Here is an 18077-nt window from a genome sequence, read left to right on the forward strand (position 1 = left end):
GTGTTATGAGAGACAGAATATGGTATGAGGATGTTTTTCTATATTTGAGTAGATGAGGGAGGAAAAACAAAACACACACACACACACACACACACACACACACACACACGCCTATGTGTGTGGTGTTCAATATGAGTTCCATGAAATATGCATGAAGTATGTTTGAACCCCCCTCCCCTCCCCTACAGGCCAGTACCAAGGTCCTCACATAAGCTCACATGAGCTCACATGGGTGCACACACACACACACACACACACACACACACACACACACACACACACACACACAATGTGGCACCCTGGCCTTACACTGATGAATGTCTGTCCTTCAGAGAGCACAACAGCCACAGGAGAGTGATACAGTGTGAATGAGAACAGAATGAGGGAAAGAGAAAAGGTGAGGTAAGAAAAAAAACTGAGATAAGAATAATCCTGTCTGTTGAGATGCTTTCTAAGAACTATAATTGACAGCATACACAAACATTTTAATAACTTTGTTTTCATGGAAATTTTAAATTAAATTGTATGCTGATAATAAAACATTGACTGTTAAGTAATAATTACATTTCCTCCAAATCTGCACCAAGTTACAGGACCTACTCTCACTCAAACAAATCTCACTATATAAGTAAAAATGAATTGCAGTATATCACACGTTATCTGACATGTTTTACTTTCCCAGTAGCCTTTCCCCGGGCTACTGTAGAAACATGGCGGTGCAACTTGGCGGACTCTGTAAAGAGAACCAGCTCCCTGTGTAAATACAAACGGCTCATTCTAAGGCAACAGATACACTGCAGTTCTTTGTTTCAGGTGATTATACGCTTATCAAAACAGAGTTTTAGTAGAATATTATATTCCATTTATGGCATTAAATCCCCTTTAATCCTACATACTGCTCCTTTAAGGTGGGGGTTGGAGAGGAGTATAGAAGCCACATCATACCCACCTACAAGTAACTACTGCATTGAAGGGATTGGATGTGTGGCAGATATATCATTTTACATGTCCAATAAAGATTATGTTGAAAAAAAAAGGAAGTAATAGAGTAGAAATGGAGGAGAGGAGGAGGGGTTCTTCGTCATCTTGGCTTTTAAGTTACAGTATCTTTCTAATTAGGAAGACATTTGCTGCTGTGCTAATGAACAACAAACTCTTTCAAGCAGAACAAACAAGCTAAAAACAAAGCACACACACACACGCACACAAACAGTCTCTCACCAGGACACCAGCCCATCTGTTTGCTTAGGGAATCTTGCTTTCCTCTGGCGCTGTTTAAAAAGAGAGTGGGAGAAAGTGCATCCCACACACACACACACACTAGTGAGTATGCAGACATGACATCATAGTTTTCTGTGCCGAGTCTCTGCAAAGAGCGTGGGCAGGAGTGCGCGGGTAGCTTGTGTGAATACTACACAGACGGAGAAACCAGCAGAACAGACTGTGCGTGTTTGTGTCTGCGTGTCCTTGTCTGTCACTTAGAACTTGAGGCGATCTGAAGGCATCTTTTTCGCATCTCCGCATTCATCTCCTTATCTCTGCCTCTGCCTTTCCCCCTTGACTCTGTTTCTGTCTCTCTCCTTCTCTTCTCGCTGTTTATCTGCTGCTCATACAGTCATTTTTTTCCTCTGGCATTTGTTTGGCTGCCATGCCCTGTGAGCACTGTTTAATTCTCCCCTACGCTCCCTCCAGAGAAGGAAGGGGTGAGGAGGTGGGTGGGTGGTGAGGGGGGAGGGGGACAAGGGCAGAGGCACTTCATTAATCAATCAACCAGCTTTGAAAACCTACCTAATTAACGGCTAATTAGAGATCTGGGCATTGTGCCAGCTGGCATCCAATCCACCTCCACCAATACGACCCCTGCGGTCCCCCAGATGACACTAGAGGTAAACACTCCTCCCTTGTTCCCTCCTTTGCGCTCTCCTTTATTGGTCTATCCATCCATGCATCCACTCACCCATTCATTTTTCGTTCTCTGCAGAAACAACAGATCACAGCTGATAACTCAGACAAGCTGAGATAGCTTAAAGATGCCTAGATCTCTCGCCACCTGCCTCATTCCCATGTCGCACCATATGGCTGTCTGTCGGATTTTCTTCACGTGGTCTTACCGGAGAAATATTGGTGGTCATCACGGGGTCCCGCAGGCTCTCAGAAGGCACCGTCTCACCCCGACGGTGGTTGCCGTGGTTCTTGCCTTGTCCCTGCCAGCTCCCTGTGCGGGACGTGCTTGCACGCCAGGCCCGCTGGATCCTGGTGACATACATGGACAAAATATGTATATCAGCGACATCTACATCTCATAACGTAATTACAGCGGCCATGTGGGAGGAGTCATTTTGGGCGGCCGGGGTTTATAGAAGTCATGTTCATTTTCTGCGTACGACAATGTTGGGTGGCTGTTGGAGCATTTCCCAAGATTGGATGGGGGGAAAAAATGGTGTCACTGTGCACCATATCCCATTTCTCTCTCAACTTCTCGTTTATTTCTTCAGAAGCATCTTTTCTTTCATTAATTCTTAATTTCCCTATCCTCAACGTTTCTTTCTTTTCTCCATGTAGGTCTGACACAGCTCACACACTTTTCTGACCTCTCCCCACTGTTTTCACCCTCCACAGATCGCTCTCTCCGTCTCTCTCTCTCTCTCTTTCCACTTTCTTTTATCCCTGCAGTCACCCCAACACCCGGGTCCAGGATGAAGTGTAGGATCAATTACCCAATGGAGAAACACATTCACCTCCAGTGGAGCAGAGAGACAGCTGAGCCGAATGGAACAAATTGAATTAAGCCATAACTCCTAGCTCCAAAACCAATACCTTTGCCCCCTTCTTTTTCAATCCCTATTTTCTCCATTTTTATCCTCCCTTTGCGACGTCCATCTGTCCGTGTTTCCGGTTCCTCTGCCCTCTGTGTTAGTTTTTCCTGAGAGTTTTTTGCTACCCGCCTCACCTTTCTACACCCCAATCATGTTGATTCTACACAGAAACGTTCTCTTCTCTATCCTCGACTTTCAAGGAAGTCAAAGCCCGAGGTGTGAGCTGTCCTTCCCTGTTAAACCTATAAAATCGTGGGCCGATGTTTAAATAAAATGGTAGGTGGCAGTCTACGAGGGTTCAGTGCACTCTGACCCCTCCCACACAGTGAAAATAATTCACTTTTGAGGTCATAGGTTACATAGGTGACACTCAATGTGAAATTGACTCAAAATGTAGAAAAGAAACAAAAAGAATACAGATAGACAGATGAGTCACAGGTGACACTCACACGATAGCCTTTATTTCCAGCTGCTGTTGCTGCTCACGACGACGGGGGCTATTATTATCTGCTTCCTCACTCTTACGAGGATGGCTTCTACGAAAATAAGACAGATGAACAGAAATGTGACGACAAAACAGCAAACGCTGTTTACATCTCACCTTGAAAGCCCCTAAAAATGTATGACTTTATATTTCACATGATATTGGAAGTCACAGCCTAATAAGCACTAGCTAAAATATAAACATGAATAAAATAAAGTAATACAAATTTGAGTTAGATCGCATTGCAAATTAATACATTGAATGTAGTAAATGTATATACATATGCACAGTACAATAGAACAAGGGCTTTACAATAAAGTGTATTAGCCTCACGGTAGATTGAATGCTGTTTATAAAATATGAGGAGTCTTTCATGGAAACGTAGGGACAATATTGTGTAATGTCTTACCTCTCCACCTTGGGAACTGCTTGCCCTCCACTGTGATTACAGTAGCGATGACACCTCTTCACTTCTTCCTGCACAGTGAAAAGCATCAATATGTCAACAAGGTTTTTCATTTTCTCCGCCAAGCATATGACACAGGAGGAGCTGTGCTTCGATAACATACAATAATGAATCAGATGCGTTTCACGTATGTGTAATCTATCCTCCTTCCAAGCGTACAGTCTGTTTGGCAAAGTGACATAACTAAACCTAAACAGAGGAAAACTGCTCCTTTTTATGATTCCTTTCTGTTGTCTGTTTATCAACTGTAAGAGTGGCAGCTTGTCTGGGTCTGTAAACATAGGCATAAATGAATCACATGATGGCAGGAAAAACAATTGTGTGTGTGTGTGTGTGTGTGTGTGTGTGTGTGTGTGTGTGTGTGTGTGTGTGTGTGTATCCTATTGCTGATGCATAACAGCATGCGTTGGCTCTGCAGGTGCCAACCAGCCAGACATCGGCTGCAAGCCAGGGGGTGAGGTCGATTCCCAGGTGGCTGTGGGGCGACTGCCATACAGCTCAATGGGACTAGACAGATGGAGGTGCTCCCAAAGCAATCAGGCAGCTCCAATGCATCTCTAGTATTCAATATATCTGTATGTTAGCTAGCAGGGTGCAAGCTGTGAGTATTTGTCCATGTTTGTGTTCTCGTGCTGAAGTGTCTCTTGTGTCTTAAGGGTGTAACAATAAATTCAGCTCGCTCAGAGTGACGAAAGGATTGGCCATTTTTACTGCCTTCTGAAATTAGTCTCAATAATTCACTGTTGCTCGGACCTCTGTAAAGTTAAATCTATAACTCGACCACCAAGCTCAGAGCTGAAGCAAACCCTTTTCTTTTGATAAGTGTCACAGGGATTACTAATTTAACCCTTTACATTCCAACACAAATGAGAGGTTCAGGAAACATTATGTTAAGCTTTAGATTTGAATTGATACAAATTTAAACTGACACATTTTTAAATATAATTTTTTAGAATAACTTAGGGGGGGCCCTGACAGTCCCCCTCTGCCAGCGACTATGGTAGTGAAACATTAACCAATTTTCCTCAGGAGTCAGTGATATCCAAAACAGATCAAAAAGAGTGATAACGGGACTTAAGTTACATTCATCGAGATGCCAGAAACATGACACCAAATTAATGCTAATGTTGCCTTGTCTGCTGGATGTATAATAAGCAACTATTTGCTATCAAGTTCGCTATATAAACTTTCGAACTGCTGCACCCGAGTAGCGTGAGTCAAAAGAAATGAAGTGATGCAGGTTTAAAAGGTGCAGTATTTAACATTCTGAACATTAATAGCAGCAAACAACTATTTGCTATGAAGCTATAGTGGAGCAATGTCTACCTGAGCAGAGAATAAAGTCAAGCTCCATCTGTGTATGTTGTTATCCGAGCTTCTCCTAGCTTTGTTGACACAGCCGGGCCGGCCGCGCGTGCGTCCAGTGCATGCAAGTACAGCTGGGAATTATGTAGCAGTCGTGGAAGCCTTGTACTCATTCTCCGGTACCATACAGTTTCTGGTTACACCCTCAGGTAAACACGGTTAGTTCTGTCAGCACTTTCGCCATAGTGTGCACTGTCGGCACGGTAAGCACCGTTAGCTATGAGCCGCCGCTCGACATGTTGACGAGCCTTAGAGCTGTGAGCTAACCGCTGGGGCACGCTCACATGTGGCTACTAACATGCACTAAAAGCATGCGCGGCCCGCGTCTAGCAAAGCAAGGAGAAGCTCGGATAACAACACACAGTTATATAAGAGAGCAGATTCCATCCTGTCTGAAGTTCCCATCCCTTATATGAACACAATTAATATAAATCCATTCACTCCTTTATACCTTCTGCCAGCACCCTCCTAAACTCGATGGGGACAAACGTATCTAACGAATCCATTTATATTTTTAACTAACTCACTGTTTTTGCTCTTTTTTTGTCTTAGTGTTGTATTTATGTGCCATAGGTTGAATGTGTGCTAAATGTATGCATCCCACTATTGTGTAACCAACTGCCTCAATGGGGACAAAAAAAGTTATTTCGTTTTCAGGGATTGCAACACTTGCTTGATATAGGCTGCCTTGCGTTGAATTTACTATTACTATCTTTTGTGTGTTTACAACCAACTATAATGTCTCAGGTCTCTGGACCGGATAAAATACACTAAAGTTATATGAGAGCAATACAAACACTAAGGGAGCTATTCAACTGCAGCTGGTGACAGGGGAAATGCATTATTGCAGATACAGGGTGCATGACAATCTGTTAAATCAATAGCTGAGTACATGATAGCATAAAAACAGGGATATTAACAGAATCCTATTCTGCTGGGCATGTAAACAGCTTAATCGCATTATTTCCAATATCAAAATAAGAGCAATCAATAGCCTGAAAGGCTAGGGAAGGTGAAGGTAGACAGTAATACGCATAATGTTACTGAAAAATGAGAGAAGGAAGGAAAACAGGAAGGAAGGGGGAGAGAAAACAACAACACATAGCAGAAAGTATGCTGCCCTCTAATTGATGAGTTATTAAAATCATCATTTCTCAGAGTCCTAGTTCTATCACATTGATCGATGGCAGGCATAGTTGGATGTCCAAACACAAGCTTTTTCCCTTGTGTGTGTGAAATGGTAGGCTGTTTGTGCCCTTCAGACTAGTGTGGTCGCTCAGTGAGATAAACTCCCACACACATGAACACAGCACACACACCTGAGTGCACTGATCTTAGAGGGTTTGATTGCAGTGTGCTGATGCGCTGAAACATCTGCATCAGACTATTGGCTGTTTGGCCGCCGCTCGACTGGCCGATCAGCCCGGGGAAATGTCCAATCAGGAGAAGAGCTGTTCCAGCGGAGATGCTTGTTAATCGTAACATCGGAAATCAATTTACATGCGCTGTGTGCGCAAGGAGTAATATGGAAGTCAACATTTACTCTTCTGACTGAGCCCGAGTACAAAAAGAGCCCGCTGAGAGATGGAGGTGTTACTGATGTGCTCATGTGATTACATGATTTGAAATGCTATTTTCTCTTAGTGTTATGGCTATGGAGTAAAAAAGTACTTTCTACTGAGAGAAATGGATGCATTTACGTAATTTTGCTCAAACCTTTCAATCATATTTGAGTAGAGAGGGAGCAGGAGACAGAGAATAAGACACTCAGGTTGGGAGACGTAAATTGACAAAGAATCAAAGTGATAAAATTTTATTCACCAAGAGCTGCAGTGAGAAACCAGATTCATACTGATCAGTCAACAGCGTTTACAGACCTATACATTCTCATAATACCCAGACTGCTGCAGTTACACAGCCATCAATACCTGACCTATAATGACCTAATAAACTGACCTATGAGGCACAGATAAGGAACAGTGACACCAAGGACGCTTACATCATGCACATATACAGAGGTGAGGTTAATTTAACCGAGACAGGCCCATTTCTTTTAGAGCCATGCACAGGTTTATATGATTCAAAAGAAAGGGCTGGCGTAGAAGACCCAATACAAGCACACACACTAGGGCTGCACCAGTGGCACTTTTTTTTTCATCAATGGTTTCATCTAGTAAATTCCACAAATGTTGCACAATGCACAGTTCTCAGAGCTTAATGTCTTTAAAATGCTTGTTTTGTCCAACCAACAGTCTATAACTGTAAAGTATTCGATGATATAGAAATAAAGAAAGGCATCAAATCTTTACATTTGAGAAGCGTTGGTATTTCTGCTTTATGAATGATGATTTCTGCAGGTTTTTGGATAACTGATTAATCACTAATGCACATTGAATATTCAATATGAGCCTTTAATCCTACATGTGTTGAGCCGATGGTGGCGCAGTGAAGATTGTCAGGCATTTAAAGAGGTTGGAAAGAGCGTATCTAGGATGCAAAATGAGGGGAGCGAGGGGTTATCAATAATAAGAAAGAGGAGGCCATACGTTTATTCTAAATTGGGGAGATGAGGAAGAAGAAGAAGAAGACATCACAAGAAATGCAGAAGATGGGTGGGGTGTGACGAGTAGAGATGAAGGAGAAGTGAGAGTGAGAAAATGACTATATAGTCTATCAAAATGCAAAATGGAACGTTTGGGACGATTCCCCCTGCTACGATTTGCCAATGAAGAGCTGCTCTGACTAACATATGGTGAGGGAGAGAAAGCGCACACGCACACGCACACATTCATTGAGGGGGCTTCCTTCAGTGATTGAGTAAGCTCTCTCAGACCAAACCAGCCTTCCAAGACGAGGTAATGGGATGGGGATGTAAATGACTAACCACATTTTTATTATTTTTTTTAAATGGCAGGAGTGTTTGTAGGTGCGCATGTGTGAATCCATGCATGCATCTTTGTGTATATTTGGAGGAGTTATGGTGCATTTTAAAAAGCGCATTTTTTTTTCTAAAGCATTGAACCAGAGTGTGCACACACACATACACACACACACACACACACACACACACACACACACACACACACACACACACACACACACACACTGGCACAAACACACAGAGGATGTATGTTGCTCCATCACATGACCGTGGAGGCAAGAGACATCTGACATTGTGGAGGCTCATCTTGCTCCAGCACAGGTTATTACGACTCAATCGCGGAGCGTTTGAGTGAGCTGGCACAAACAGCACTCAGCACAGCTCTGTCCCACTGGGGGAGAGACAATAATGCACTTCTGAAATATGACACCCTTCCCCGGTGCCACACTCCCACTATGTACATCTCTCTATATATTACAGATTGCTGTATCTGACTCCCACGGTTAGTGTGGGGGGGGAACTGGTGCTACCCTGTCCTATGATACACGGACTGGATGACAGCTCTGTGTGCTGGATTTCTGCTCCTGTTAAGCACAAACACGAGTTCATTAATAAACTGTTTACCGCATGTTGACTGAATTAGGAACAACAACAGGCTTTGTGCATGATACTGATTAATGATTTCAAGATTCCACTTGCAAGTGCTGTGTCAACAATATCACCTGTACTGTAATATTTCACGCCTAATCCCATTAAACGTGACCCCCCTTTGGCATGCTGTTTAAATAAGCTCTGTGTAAAATGGTTAACAACATGGCCTTGTGGCCGTAAAATTCAGCTGTCCCATTGATTATGGAGTAATAGCTGGATGGATTAATGGGTTTCTCAGGGGGTTCACGCCTCGGCAATGAATCTGAATCACTCACACAGACGCAGCATGTGGAGCAGCCTCCATATCCAATAACCTGCATTTCTATCCTCATTCATATTTCACACGCCAATTACTAGTTAGTTCTTCATCAAGCTTCTTCTCATATGAACCTCCTCTGACATGGCGTCTCATGGAGTTAATGCTGTATCAATTTGGAAAAGTCATTTTTGGAGAGCGATAATGAAATTCAACTGTCAAGTGATGCAGTGTAAACGGATTGGAACAAATCTGGAGTCAAAATGAGAAAGTTCCAGTGAACATGCAGGACGAGAGAGAGACAGAGAGAGACAGAGAGACAGAGAAACAGAGACAGTGTGTTGAGGGGTTGCACCATCATAATATATTGCAGAGTAAGTCGGAAGCTGTGATGGAACAGTGCTTTAAGAGCTCATGCGCTCAATATCCCCAGCCGCCGATAATGCGCAACACTACATCACTGGCATTAAATATTCAAAAGCTCAATACAACCAGGTGAACTTGTGCACCTATACTCACCCAAGCGCATAAAGAAAACATATAGGGCTACTTCTGATTCCAGCAAAACTGATTTACATTATGAAGTCAATTACAGCAACCGCTCTCCTCAAACCCACTGTTTGAGGTTCTAAAACATGCATTATTCCTTTACATGAGCTCTGGTCTCATCTTGAGGAGGAAGGCATGCCACCTCCATTGTTTTAAGCAGCTCAGCTTTACCCTCAATACTCCCTGCTGATTGTGAAGTCATTTGTAGCGGGAGGTAGAGTATGTAGTATTAATGAGACCTTTTCAGCTGCTGCCATGACAAAAATCTTCCAGAGGCCTTAAGCCAACATAAAAAAGCAATTCCCCAAGCCAAATTGAATTCAGTCAATTGTGCCATTTGAATGGGTGAATAAGGGGATCAATATTCAAAGCAGTTAATAATAACACATGAAGGTAGGGGGAGAGATTTGAGTTCCACTGTCCGTGGTGCTGATACTTATCTGTTGTATTAATAGGGAATAGTTGCCTGAATGTTGTCATGTTGCAAATAATCATAGTTCTCTATAAATGTAATGTTTGTACAGTCAATTAACTTATGTCGCCCCTTAGAGACTTTGCTTATGAGCAGTATTAGCGTAAACTACACTGCTCCTAAAAAAAGATCAGAAAGTGAATTACATCATTGCTGAAATGCTCCCTCACCAAAAGAGAAGATACCGTCATCCATTAGCAATACCCTCCCAGCGAGTAATGACATAATCCAGTTTACAGTAAGAAAGACTGTCTTGTTGCTCTCTCCTGAGTTACCTGGTTGTTAATGCACAGAGCAAGGTGTTTCCTCTCCCGAGCCACAGCCAGACTCCCGCTGCGCAACCTCGCCTCCTCTCCCTGGTACATGCTTCTGGAAGGACACCGCACAAGTTAAGACACAAAAAAACTCCAACGAAAATGAAACACGCTATAAGCCCCTCAGTATGTGAACAGCCTGTACTCATCTCTGTGCGGCTGCAGAGGAGTAACGTTATGCAGGATTTTTATCACCCATCAGAGCATGTCGAAGCAGCCTGTACTGGAGCTTCTCGTTTGTCCTAAATAAACACTGTTGACATACATGAATGACAAGGATCAGTCGATGGATGTGACACTAACCTGTACGTGCCGTTCCTCAGCATGACGAGCGCTCTCTCTCTCTCGCTCTCTCTTTCGCTCTCTCTCTCTCTCTCGCTTCACTGTCAGACAGAGATGAAGTGAACACTTTTAGTCGGAAGCAGCCGGAGAGAGACCACACTTGGAAAATTCTAGTAACCAATGGGATGCTGAGCATGTGCGCGTTTTTATACAGCGCCCATGCGTGCGTGTGTGTGTGTGTGTGTGTGTGTGTGTGTGTGTGTGTGTGTGTGTGTGTGTGTGTGTATGTGTTGACGGTGTCATTTAACTTGCTATATCGGGTCTAATCACAGCATTCATTATTCTGCACGCCTTCTCTCTGGGGAAGGGCAATCGCATACTACGGTATCTAGCCCATTATTGCGGGCTCATGAAATGCCTCACGGTGCACCAATCTATTTGCTCATGCCCTAGATATAGCGCTATAATGGTTTACATCACACAGGTGTGGGCTGGGAACAGGAGGGACTCACAAGTTGAACAAACATGCATATAAAAGGAGCACACAGTCATCCGTACACATAGCAGTTAGGTGAGCTGCAGATGGTCCATATATTCATTTGCGTTTAAGTAAAGTGACAAGGCCTCCTAATTATCAAACTTTTGAATGGAGGACTTCCAAATCTGTCCAGTGACTAACTACTACCAAAGGATCCTCCTGCCAGTGTCCTACAGCGTTGTGTTTCTGCTGGGCCTGACTTTAAACGGTGCCCTGCTGTGGTGCGTGTGCGGCCGGACGCGCCGCTGGAGCAGCACGGTCATCTACATGACCAACATCGCCGTGGCGGACCTCCTCTACGTGCTGGCCTTGCCCCCTCTCATCATCAGCAATGCCATGGGCGAGCTGTGGCCCTTCGGCAACGTCCTCTGCAAAAGCGTCAGGTTTTTCTTTTTCGTCAACCTCCACTGCAGCATGATGTTTCTCACATGCGTCAGCGTGCACCGGTTCCTCGGAGTGTGCTTCCCCATCGCCGCTGTGCGTCTCAGGACTAAAAAGCTCGCCCTCTTGGCGTCAGGCTCGGTTTGGGTTCTGGCCACAGCGGAGCTTTTACCGACACTGGTCTTTGCGCACACGGGCGTTATCAACAACATGACTGTGTGCTTTGAAATGACCAACCCGGGGGAATTTAAGGTGTACTTCCCCTACGGGCTGTTTTTAGCCACAGTTGGTTTTCTGATTCCATTCCTCGTAGTCATCACCTGTTCCTGCTCCACGATGACGGTGCTTTATTGTAGGGCCGCGAACCGCATTTCGAACGCAAGGACGGCCCGTATGCGCAACAAGTCTATTTCCACACTCTTGGTCGTGTGTCTCATGTTTGTGGTGTGTTTTGTGCCTTATCACATTGCTCGGACCGTCTACTTGGTTGTGAGGGTATACCTGCCCGGAGACTGTCATCTTCTCAACGTGGTCATGATCTCCTTCAAGGTGTGGAAGCCTGTGGTCAGCTTCAACTGCTGCGCAAATCCTCTCCTCTACTTTCTGGGCTGTGTTCGGCACCGTCAGAAGCTTCGGGCCTGGGTGTGGAGGAGGAAAAGAGTGCAGCCCATCGTGTGTTTGGTGGACGCAGGCAGCACAAACAGGTCTGGAGGGTGGAGAGCATCCATCAGAGGTCTCATTAATCCATAAGTGACATTTATCATGAGTCAGTGGGTGCTAATAACAACGTGTAAACACAGTCTATATGCGGCATTTAATAATGAATTTATTATTTCATACATAAGAATATTTGCAACATTCAACAGGTAACAGTCACTGACTTGATCTTTTTTTTAACTTATCGTAACCTATAAAACCTGAGAAATTGGCAAAAGGAACTAACTGATACTGTAAATACTGAGCCTGCAATGATACTGTGGCCAGAAGTGACACACGTTTGGGGGAATTGCTGCCCTCTGTCGTTTACAGAGGGTTAGAGTCTCTAAGAAAAGACCACAAAACGGCATCTGCGCCATAAAGCATCATCCAATCGTATACTATATGATGCTTTTATAGTATACATAGGCCTAATGTGTGATGCTATTCATGTGTGATGAATATTTTCTTGTTGATACAAAGCCACAGTTTATGGGCTGTTAAGTCCCATTAATAAAAATATATATATATACATAATCAATCAAGTTGTTGTCTTTTAATAGCTTTGATTAGTTACACTGACATTCTGTGACTGCTCTTCCTGTTTGTGGGGTTCACCAGAGCTTTGTGTACATTATATAGCCCAAACCTGAATGCTCTGCTATACCAAATTGTGAGAAAACTGAAAATCCAGAAAAAAGTATTTCCTATATTTTAAATACAAAATACATGTATTGTATTTTGCTACATTTTGTGGCACCAGTAGTTTGTGTTTTATTTCAATACATTTATTTGAGGGGTATTTTGTATCAAAATACATTTCAATGTATTTTTGCCCATCTCTGGCCATAAAGCATCATCCAATTGTATACTATATGATGTAATCTCCTGGAAAACAAAATATTAATATTGTGTGGTTTTTATGAAAAGGCCGCAGGTGTGGAGCAAATAGAAGATAATCAGAGGGGCCCAAATATAACCTCCATGGTGGTAAAAATACAAGAAACACCCAGAACAACAGTCAGTCATGTGAAGGTTAAAACACCTTCAAATAAAAAAAGTGCGACAATTTCTTGTTCAAACAGGAACAATGTGGAGAAGCAGACAGCTGAATGAAGGGCATCATTTCAGGACACTCCTGTGGGCAAGTGATGACAGATGGGTCGAGCAGTTTTCTGGGAGCTGAGCAGAGAGGACAAGAAAGATGGGGAATAAGGGGGGAAAAGACTACAGTTGAAGTGGAAGAGTTACTTGTGTTTAATTATAAAGTGTAGCTTTAACAAACCCCTCTGGCCTTCTTAAAAAAACAACAAAACAACTAATGTATTGCCAGTGTCAGTTCCAGTATGCATATTTTACTCCTGCATTTGCGATGGACACCCTTCAGTCTTGATCCAGCGATATATGCCGGATGGGGCTTTACCCTCTTGTTAAGGCTGTCACTCTTCAGTTGTGTTGCCTCATAACAATTAACACTTCCATAAACCCTTTTGTCAAATGCTTAAATCAGAAAAAAATTTAATTGAAGGACTTATCCGTAACCCCCTTGAGTCTAACATAATTTCATTGCATGGTAACTAAACTGTGTAAAAGAGGTTTGTGTAGTCTGTATGCTCATAAAAAAAGAGGAGGACGGAGAGCAAGAGAGAGAAGCTAGTGAGATAGAATATATAGTCAGAGAGGGAGGGAAAGAAAGAGAAGTAGGTAGAGAATGAGTAAGAGAGAGAACGGAAAAGAAAGGGAAGAGAAAATGGTTCCCTGTGTGGCACAGTATTTCACTTAATCATCCCCTGGTCTATAAATAGGCCTGCACAGCCATGGAATATTGGTAGATTAATGGAACACCATAATGTGCTGAACTTCAACACTTTGGTTGTACTTCTGTTCAGTTCAAATTTAATTTTACTTATCCACTTTTTTCCCGAAAAAAAAAGTGAAGAGGGAAATTCCCCCAGATTCAGTTTACTCCTTCTCTCCTCCTCCTGTCTTTTCTTTTGCCTACTGAAACATGGTCTTACTGGAGGACAGACAAGCATACTTTAAGCGGGTTTCCACCAAAGGGCACAAATATCGATGCAGTGCAAGCATTAGTGAAACACCCAAAGTACACAAGGTTTTAACACAGCAGATGATGGAAATGTTTTCTTATTTAAAGTATTTACAGTTTTAACTGTGCCTGCTGGTGCACAGGTGTGTTGATTAGAAATACAGATTCACTGACATACTGTATGTTTTTCTTACATCTAACATTAGTGTTGAACTGCTATACATCCTACTGTCTGTATATCATAACTATATATATATACTCCCACCATCTGTTCTAAACACACCAAATCATAACTTGCTAATAAATTCCTAATAAAATGGGCAAAGTTGTTAAGTAAAACTTCATGACAAAATGGATTTGCTGTTCATTGGTAGTTTTATTGCTTTTTACTGTTGATTGATTTCTTACAATACAAGACAATGATTTCATGATCACTAGAAAGAAAAGAGAATACATAGACTGATAAAGCACATAATGGGCCTTTTTCCACAAGATGTTTTGGCATGGCAAAAGCAGAAGCTTAAATAATGGAATTAACTATGGCTGAGTTCCATTTCGCTTCACAGGCTTCAGGGTCCTTTGCTTTTCCTACAAGTCAAAATGTCTGCTGCAAAAAAGGCCTATTATACTTCCTCCACCTGGCAAACTAAAAAATAAAATATAGCATGAAAGAAAAATCTGACAAAAATTCAAATGATCACAATTTGAACGTTGTCTCTTCTTATCCAGCGTGTTTGCTGTGGAGTCAGGTCATTTCGGAGCATGAGCACACAAACCGGACTTTGTAGTCACGGCACATCCCAGATTTCTGGTCGGTATTGCGGCAAACAAATCCCTGGTTAGAATTGTAGCTGAAATATGATTCCAAGCAGAAATTGAATCAATATAATATTTAAAACAAGGAAACCATATTGAAACAAAACAAGAACTTAATTTTAGTGGTGCAAAATGTTGAAGACATACATTATTGTTAAAAACATGATCTAGCATATGAAAGTACTGTTGGGCAAAACAAATTAAATATCTTTGTCATTTTTTTTCTCATTTTGTTCTTGATGCCAGGTGAAGGTTCTTTTCAAATTAAAAATATCTTAGATAGCCAACAAAATTAAAAGAAAGTAACCATGAATAAGGAAGACCAATAAATTGGGTTATAACCGTTTCTTCTCCAGACCACATAGAATGTTATCTCAAACAAAGCTGTTAGCACAAGAATAAAGTAAGGCTCAGCTAAAGCCTTTAGACATTATGTGCCTATTAGCTTTTCCTCGTGGGGTTCATTAAAATTACATCTTATCTAATGTAAATGTGCATCTAGTTTCTATTCACTGTTTAAGCAGCAGCTCCAGGCAGTACATCTTGATGTTTTGGAAACTTTGGGAAAGAAGTTTTAATGTTGAGAAGTATGGATTTATTATTTGGTGGTTGGTAGCACAATTTTAAAGTATTTCCCTATGAGGCAACTTACATATGGATGACATCTCCTGTTTGGGTGGCTGGGGTATTTGTGTCAGTGGTAACAGCCTCAATTCTCCAGGGTCTCTTACAGATTTGTCCTGGGTAGTCTGTCCTCAGGTTACTCAAAAGCTCCCAGTCTCCAGTTCCACTGGGGTTATCTCTGTCAAACCAGCCTGTCCAGCAAACTGGACAAAGGTTTTTGAATTTAGACAAATTACCAACAAGACATTTGACATCTTTCAGTAATTGCACAGGTTATTATTGGTCAAATGTAAAAGATAGATATCCAGACAGATGAAATAAATGTTAAAACAAAAATGTAGAATCTGCTTATGAATATGGGTGGGATAGTAGCAAGGCCATGGCGAATGGAGTTATAAAACAAAACAAACAATGAATGACCTTTCTGTACAAAGTGAACCAATAAATGGTTTGGTCTGTACTTTAAATATCAGGATTGCCACTGAAAATAATCTCTTACCATCATCCACTGGAATGAAGTAAGCCCGGTTGCTTGCTGGTAAAGGTAATTTAAGAAAAATAGAGTTTACTGATTATAGAGTAGTCAAATTGTGTACATTTGATCTTAACCATTGCAGTTATTGAGATGAGCCTACCAAAGCAGAATCCGGCAAAAATGGCAACACTTAACTATTAAAGAAAACAAGAGGGTTACAATCACAGAATATGGCATACTGCATACAGGACATGTGAAGCTGCATTGACAAAAAAAACAACATAATACATTACCAATTTGATCATGATTGGAGATACTGGACCTTCAAACCTGTAAGGAAAGTTGTTTGCATTTAGGAATATGAATACAATTGTGCATTACCAAATGTTTACTCTCTTTAACATCTCAATTTTAAATACATTTTCATTTAAACATAAAGTCCCATTTTTTTAAATTGTCACTTTTTAAAGAAATACATTGTTAAATAAGAGTTTCTATGACACTAGAATACATTCTAAAACGTAAGTTCAGAAGAAACATTACGTTACCTTTCTCTGCAGAAACAAGAGTCTTCCCCACAGTACCTCTCAGCTGAACAGCTTGGTTTTATAGAACCTCAATGTGGGTTAACAAGCCTCTCCTGTTTATCCTGTTTCATCTGTCTCTCCTGTTTCTCTCGTTTCTCCTGTTTATCCTGTTTCTTCTGTCTCTCCTGTTTCTTCTGTTTCTCTCGTTTCTCCTGTTTATCCTGTTTCTTCTGTCTCTCCTGTTTCTTCTGTTTCTCCTGTTTCTCTCGTTTCTCCACTCAGACGTGGTTTTGGAAGCTATTTAAAAAACTGAGAAAGACTGTGGTAGTGGGCATGATCTGTGCTCAGGGGAGATATGTGTGGGAGTGGTTCAGGGGAACAGTGCCAGGGTGAGTTTAATTGGCAAAGCTGTTAATTGTTGCTATTTATCCTTTGCCCTGTTGATCAGTAGTAGGCTGGAGCTCTGGTGGCTGTGACACACAAGAAGGACAGAGAGACAGTAACACCAGCCTGTCAGAGTCTGACTGTATTGTGGACGCTGGACTGCGTGCGCTCCAAGGAGCCGGGCAGCATGAGAGAGCGCACGGCATTTTGCATTGTTTTTGTTGAGACTGAATAAAGTCAATTAATGAGAAAACAACGGCTGGACATAAATTGTGCAACGCCACCATTCTTCTCTGGTCACTTTAATGCTTCTATGTGTTGGGACCAGGCCCTGGTGCCTCTGTGCCATCCAGAAAAAAGGACACCTGTGAAGGGGGGGTGCAGACGAGATGATGTGCAGCTGATAGGAGCTGTCCAGTTTGTGTGAAGTATATATACTCCGTTAAACCTTTGACTTGTGGTTAGACCTCCGAACCATCCATGGGGAAAGAACTCTTTCCATTCAGCTGAATTATACAGTTTTACAGCGGTTAACTCTAAAGTTGCCAGCTGTAGAACCATAACAATGATTAACATATTAATAGATAGAATAACAATAGGTTAAAAAACCCATCCTATTTCAAAATTCTCTGATTGCAGTATTTCAGCTTCATCACCGTATAAAGAGCTGAGAAGCTCAATAGAACACACAGAATGTGTTGGGAGGTCCACCAGATCATATTCCCAAACTGGTAAAACATGTTGTGAAGGCCCACATGCTCACAAACGTTTTTGAAATTGCCTGTATGTGTGTGAGATAAAGAGAGCTCCTAAAATGTAATGAAATAAGGAACATTTATTTAGACTTCTTCAACTCTGTAATCCCAGATTTCAAAGAGTTTAACGACCCCTCAAGGACCTCTATAAAAATATATCATATTAGTTGTAATGTGTTATTGTTCTGTTCCTTTTTATGTTATTGTGTACTTTTGTGTTTGATACATTGGCAAAATTGTTTTTACAAACTTTAATGCCAATAAAGTCACATTGAATTGAGAGAGATAGGTGGATGGA

At 41.9% G+C, this 18077-nt stretch overlaps 3 protein-coding genes across 4 annotated transcripts in view; 1 reads left to right on the plus strand and 2 right to left on the minus strand.

Moving 5' to 3' along the window:
* The window catches only part of schip1 (schwannomin interacting protein 1), a 202603-nt gene extending 191953 nt beyond the window's left edge, over positions 1-10650 (minus strand). Inside the window, exons 1-5 of one of the 2 annotated variants that reach the window (XM_068711911.1) lie at positions 10558-10650; positions 10216-10309; positions 3710-3777; positions 3266-3352; positions 2112-2253 (exon numbers count right to left, since the gene is read on the minus strand). In XM_068711911.1, coding sequence (XP_068568012.1) covers positions 2112-2253; positions 3266-3352; positions 3710-3777; positions 10216-10309; positions 10558-10580 — 414 coding nt within the window. In that variant the 5' untranslated portion in view covers positions 10581-10650. The remainder of the gene's footprint in view (positions 1-2111; positions 2254-3265; positions 3353-3709; positions 3778-10215; positions 10310-10557) is intronic. The other variant, XM_068711919.1, reaches the window with a different exon arrangement.
* A 532-nt stretch (positions 10651-11182) lies between these two features.
* On the plus strand, positions 11183-12333 carry LOC137880777 (P2Y purinoceptor 3-like). Its single transcript, XM_068722338.1, has one exon. It carries the CDS (start codon positions 11183-11185, stop codon positions 12203-12205), a length of 1023 nt encoding a protein of 340 aa, XP_068578439.1. The 3' UTR covers positions 12206-12333.
* A 2235-nt stretch (positions 12334-14568) lies between these two features.
* LOC137880868 (cartilage intermediate layer protein 1-like) lies at positions 14569-17447 on the minus strand. Its single transcript, XM_068722455.1, has 5 exons — positions 16407-17447; positions 16274-16307; positions 16138-16173; positions 15667-15841; positions 14569-15049 (listed from the first exon to the last, which is right to left on the minus strand). Exons 1-5 carry the CDS (start codon positions 16416-16418, stop codon positions 14944-14946), a joined length of 363 nt encoding a protein of 120 aa, XP_068578556.1. The 5' UTR covers positions 16419-17447; the 3' UTR covers positions 14569-14943.
* Positions 17448-18077: the final 630 nt, after the last annotated feature.

This window comes from Cebidichthys violaceus, unplaced genomic scaffold (assembly GCF_023349555.1).
Source record: "Cebidichthys violaceus isolate CVI_PGR_0920_01 unplaced genomic scaffold, fCebVio1.0.p SCAF_1, whole genome shotgun sequence".
In the NCBI taxonomy this organism is placed as follows: domain Eukaryota; kingdom Metazoa; phylum Chordata; class Actinopteri; order Perciformes; family Stichaeidae; genus Cebidichthys; species Cebidichthys violaceus.

What these genes read in the sequence shown, in the direction of transcription:
- LOC137880777 (XM_068722338.1), top strand. Translation starts at nt 11,183, where the DNA reads ATGGAGGACTTCCAAATCTGTCCAGTGACTAACTACTACCAAAGGATC.
- LOC137880868 (XM_068722455.1), bottom strand. An exon ending in TTTTGCCGGATTCTGCTTTG is followed by an intron (nt 16,174 to 16,273) that starts GTAGGCTCATCT and finishes TACCTTTACCAG; the next exon opens with CAAGCAACCGGGCTTACTTC. An exon ending in CTTCATTCCAGTGGATGATG is followed by an intron (nt 15,842 to 16,137) that starts GTAAGAGATTAT and finishes ACCTTTGTCCAG; the next exon opens with TTTGCTGGACAGGCTGGTTT.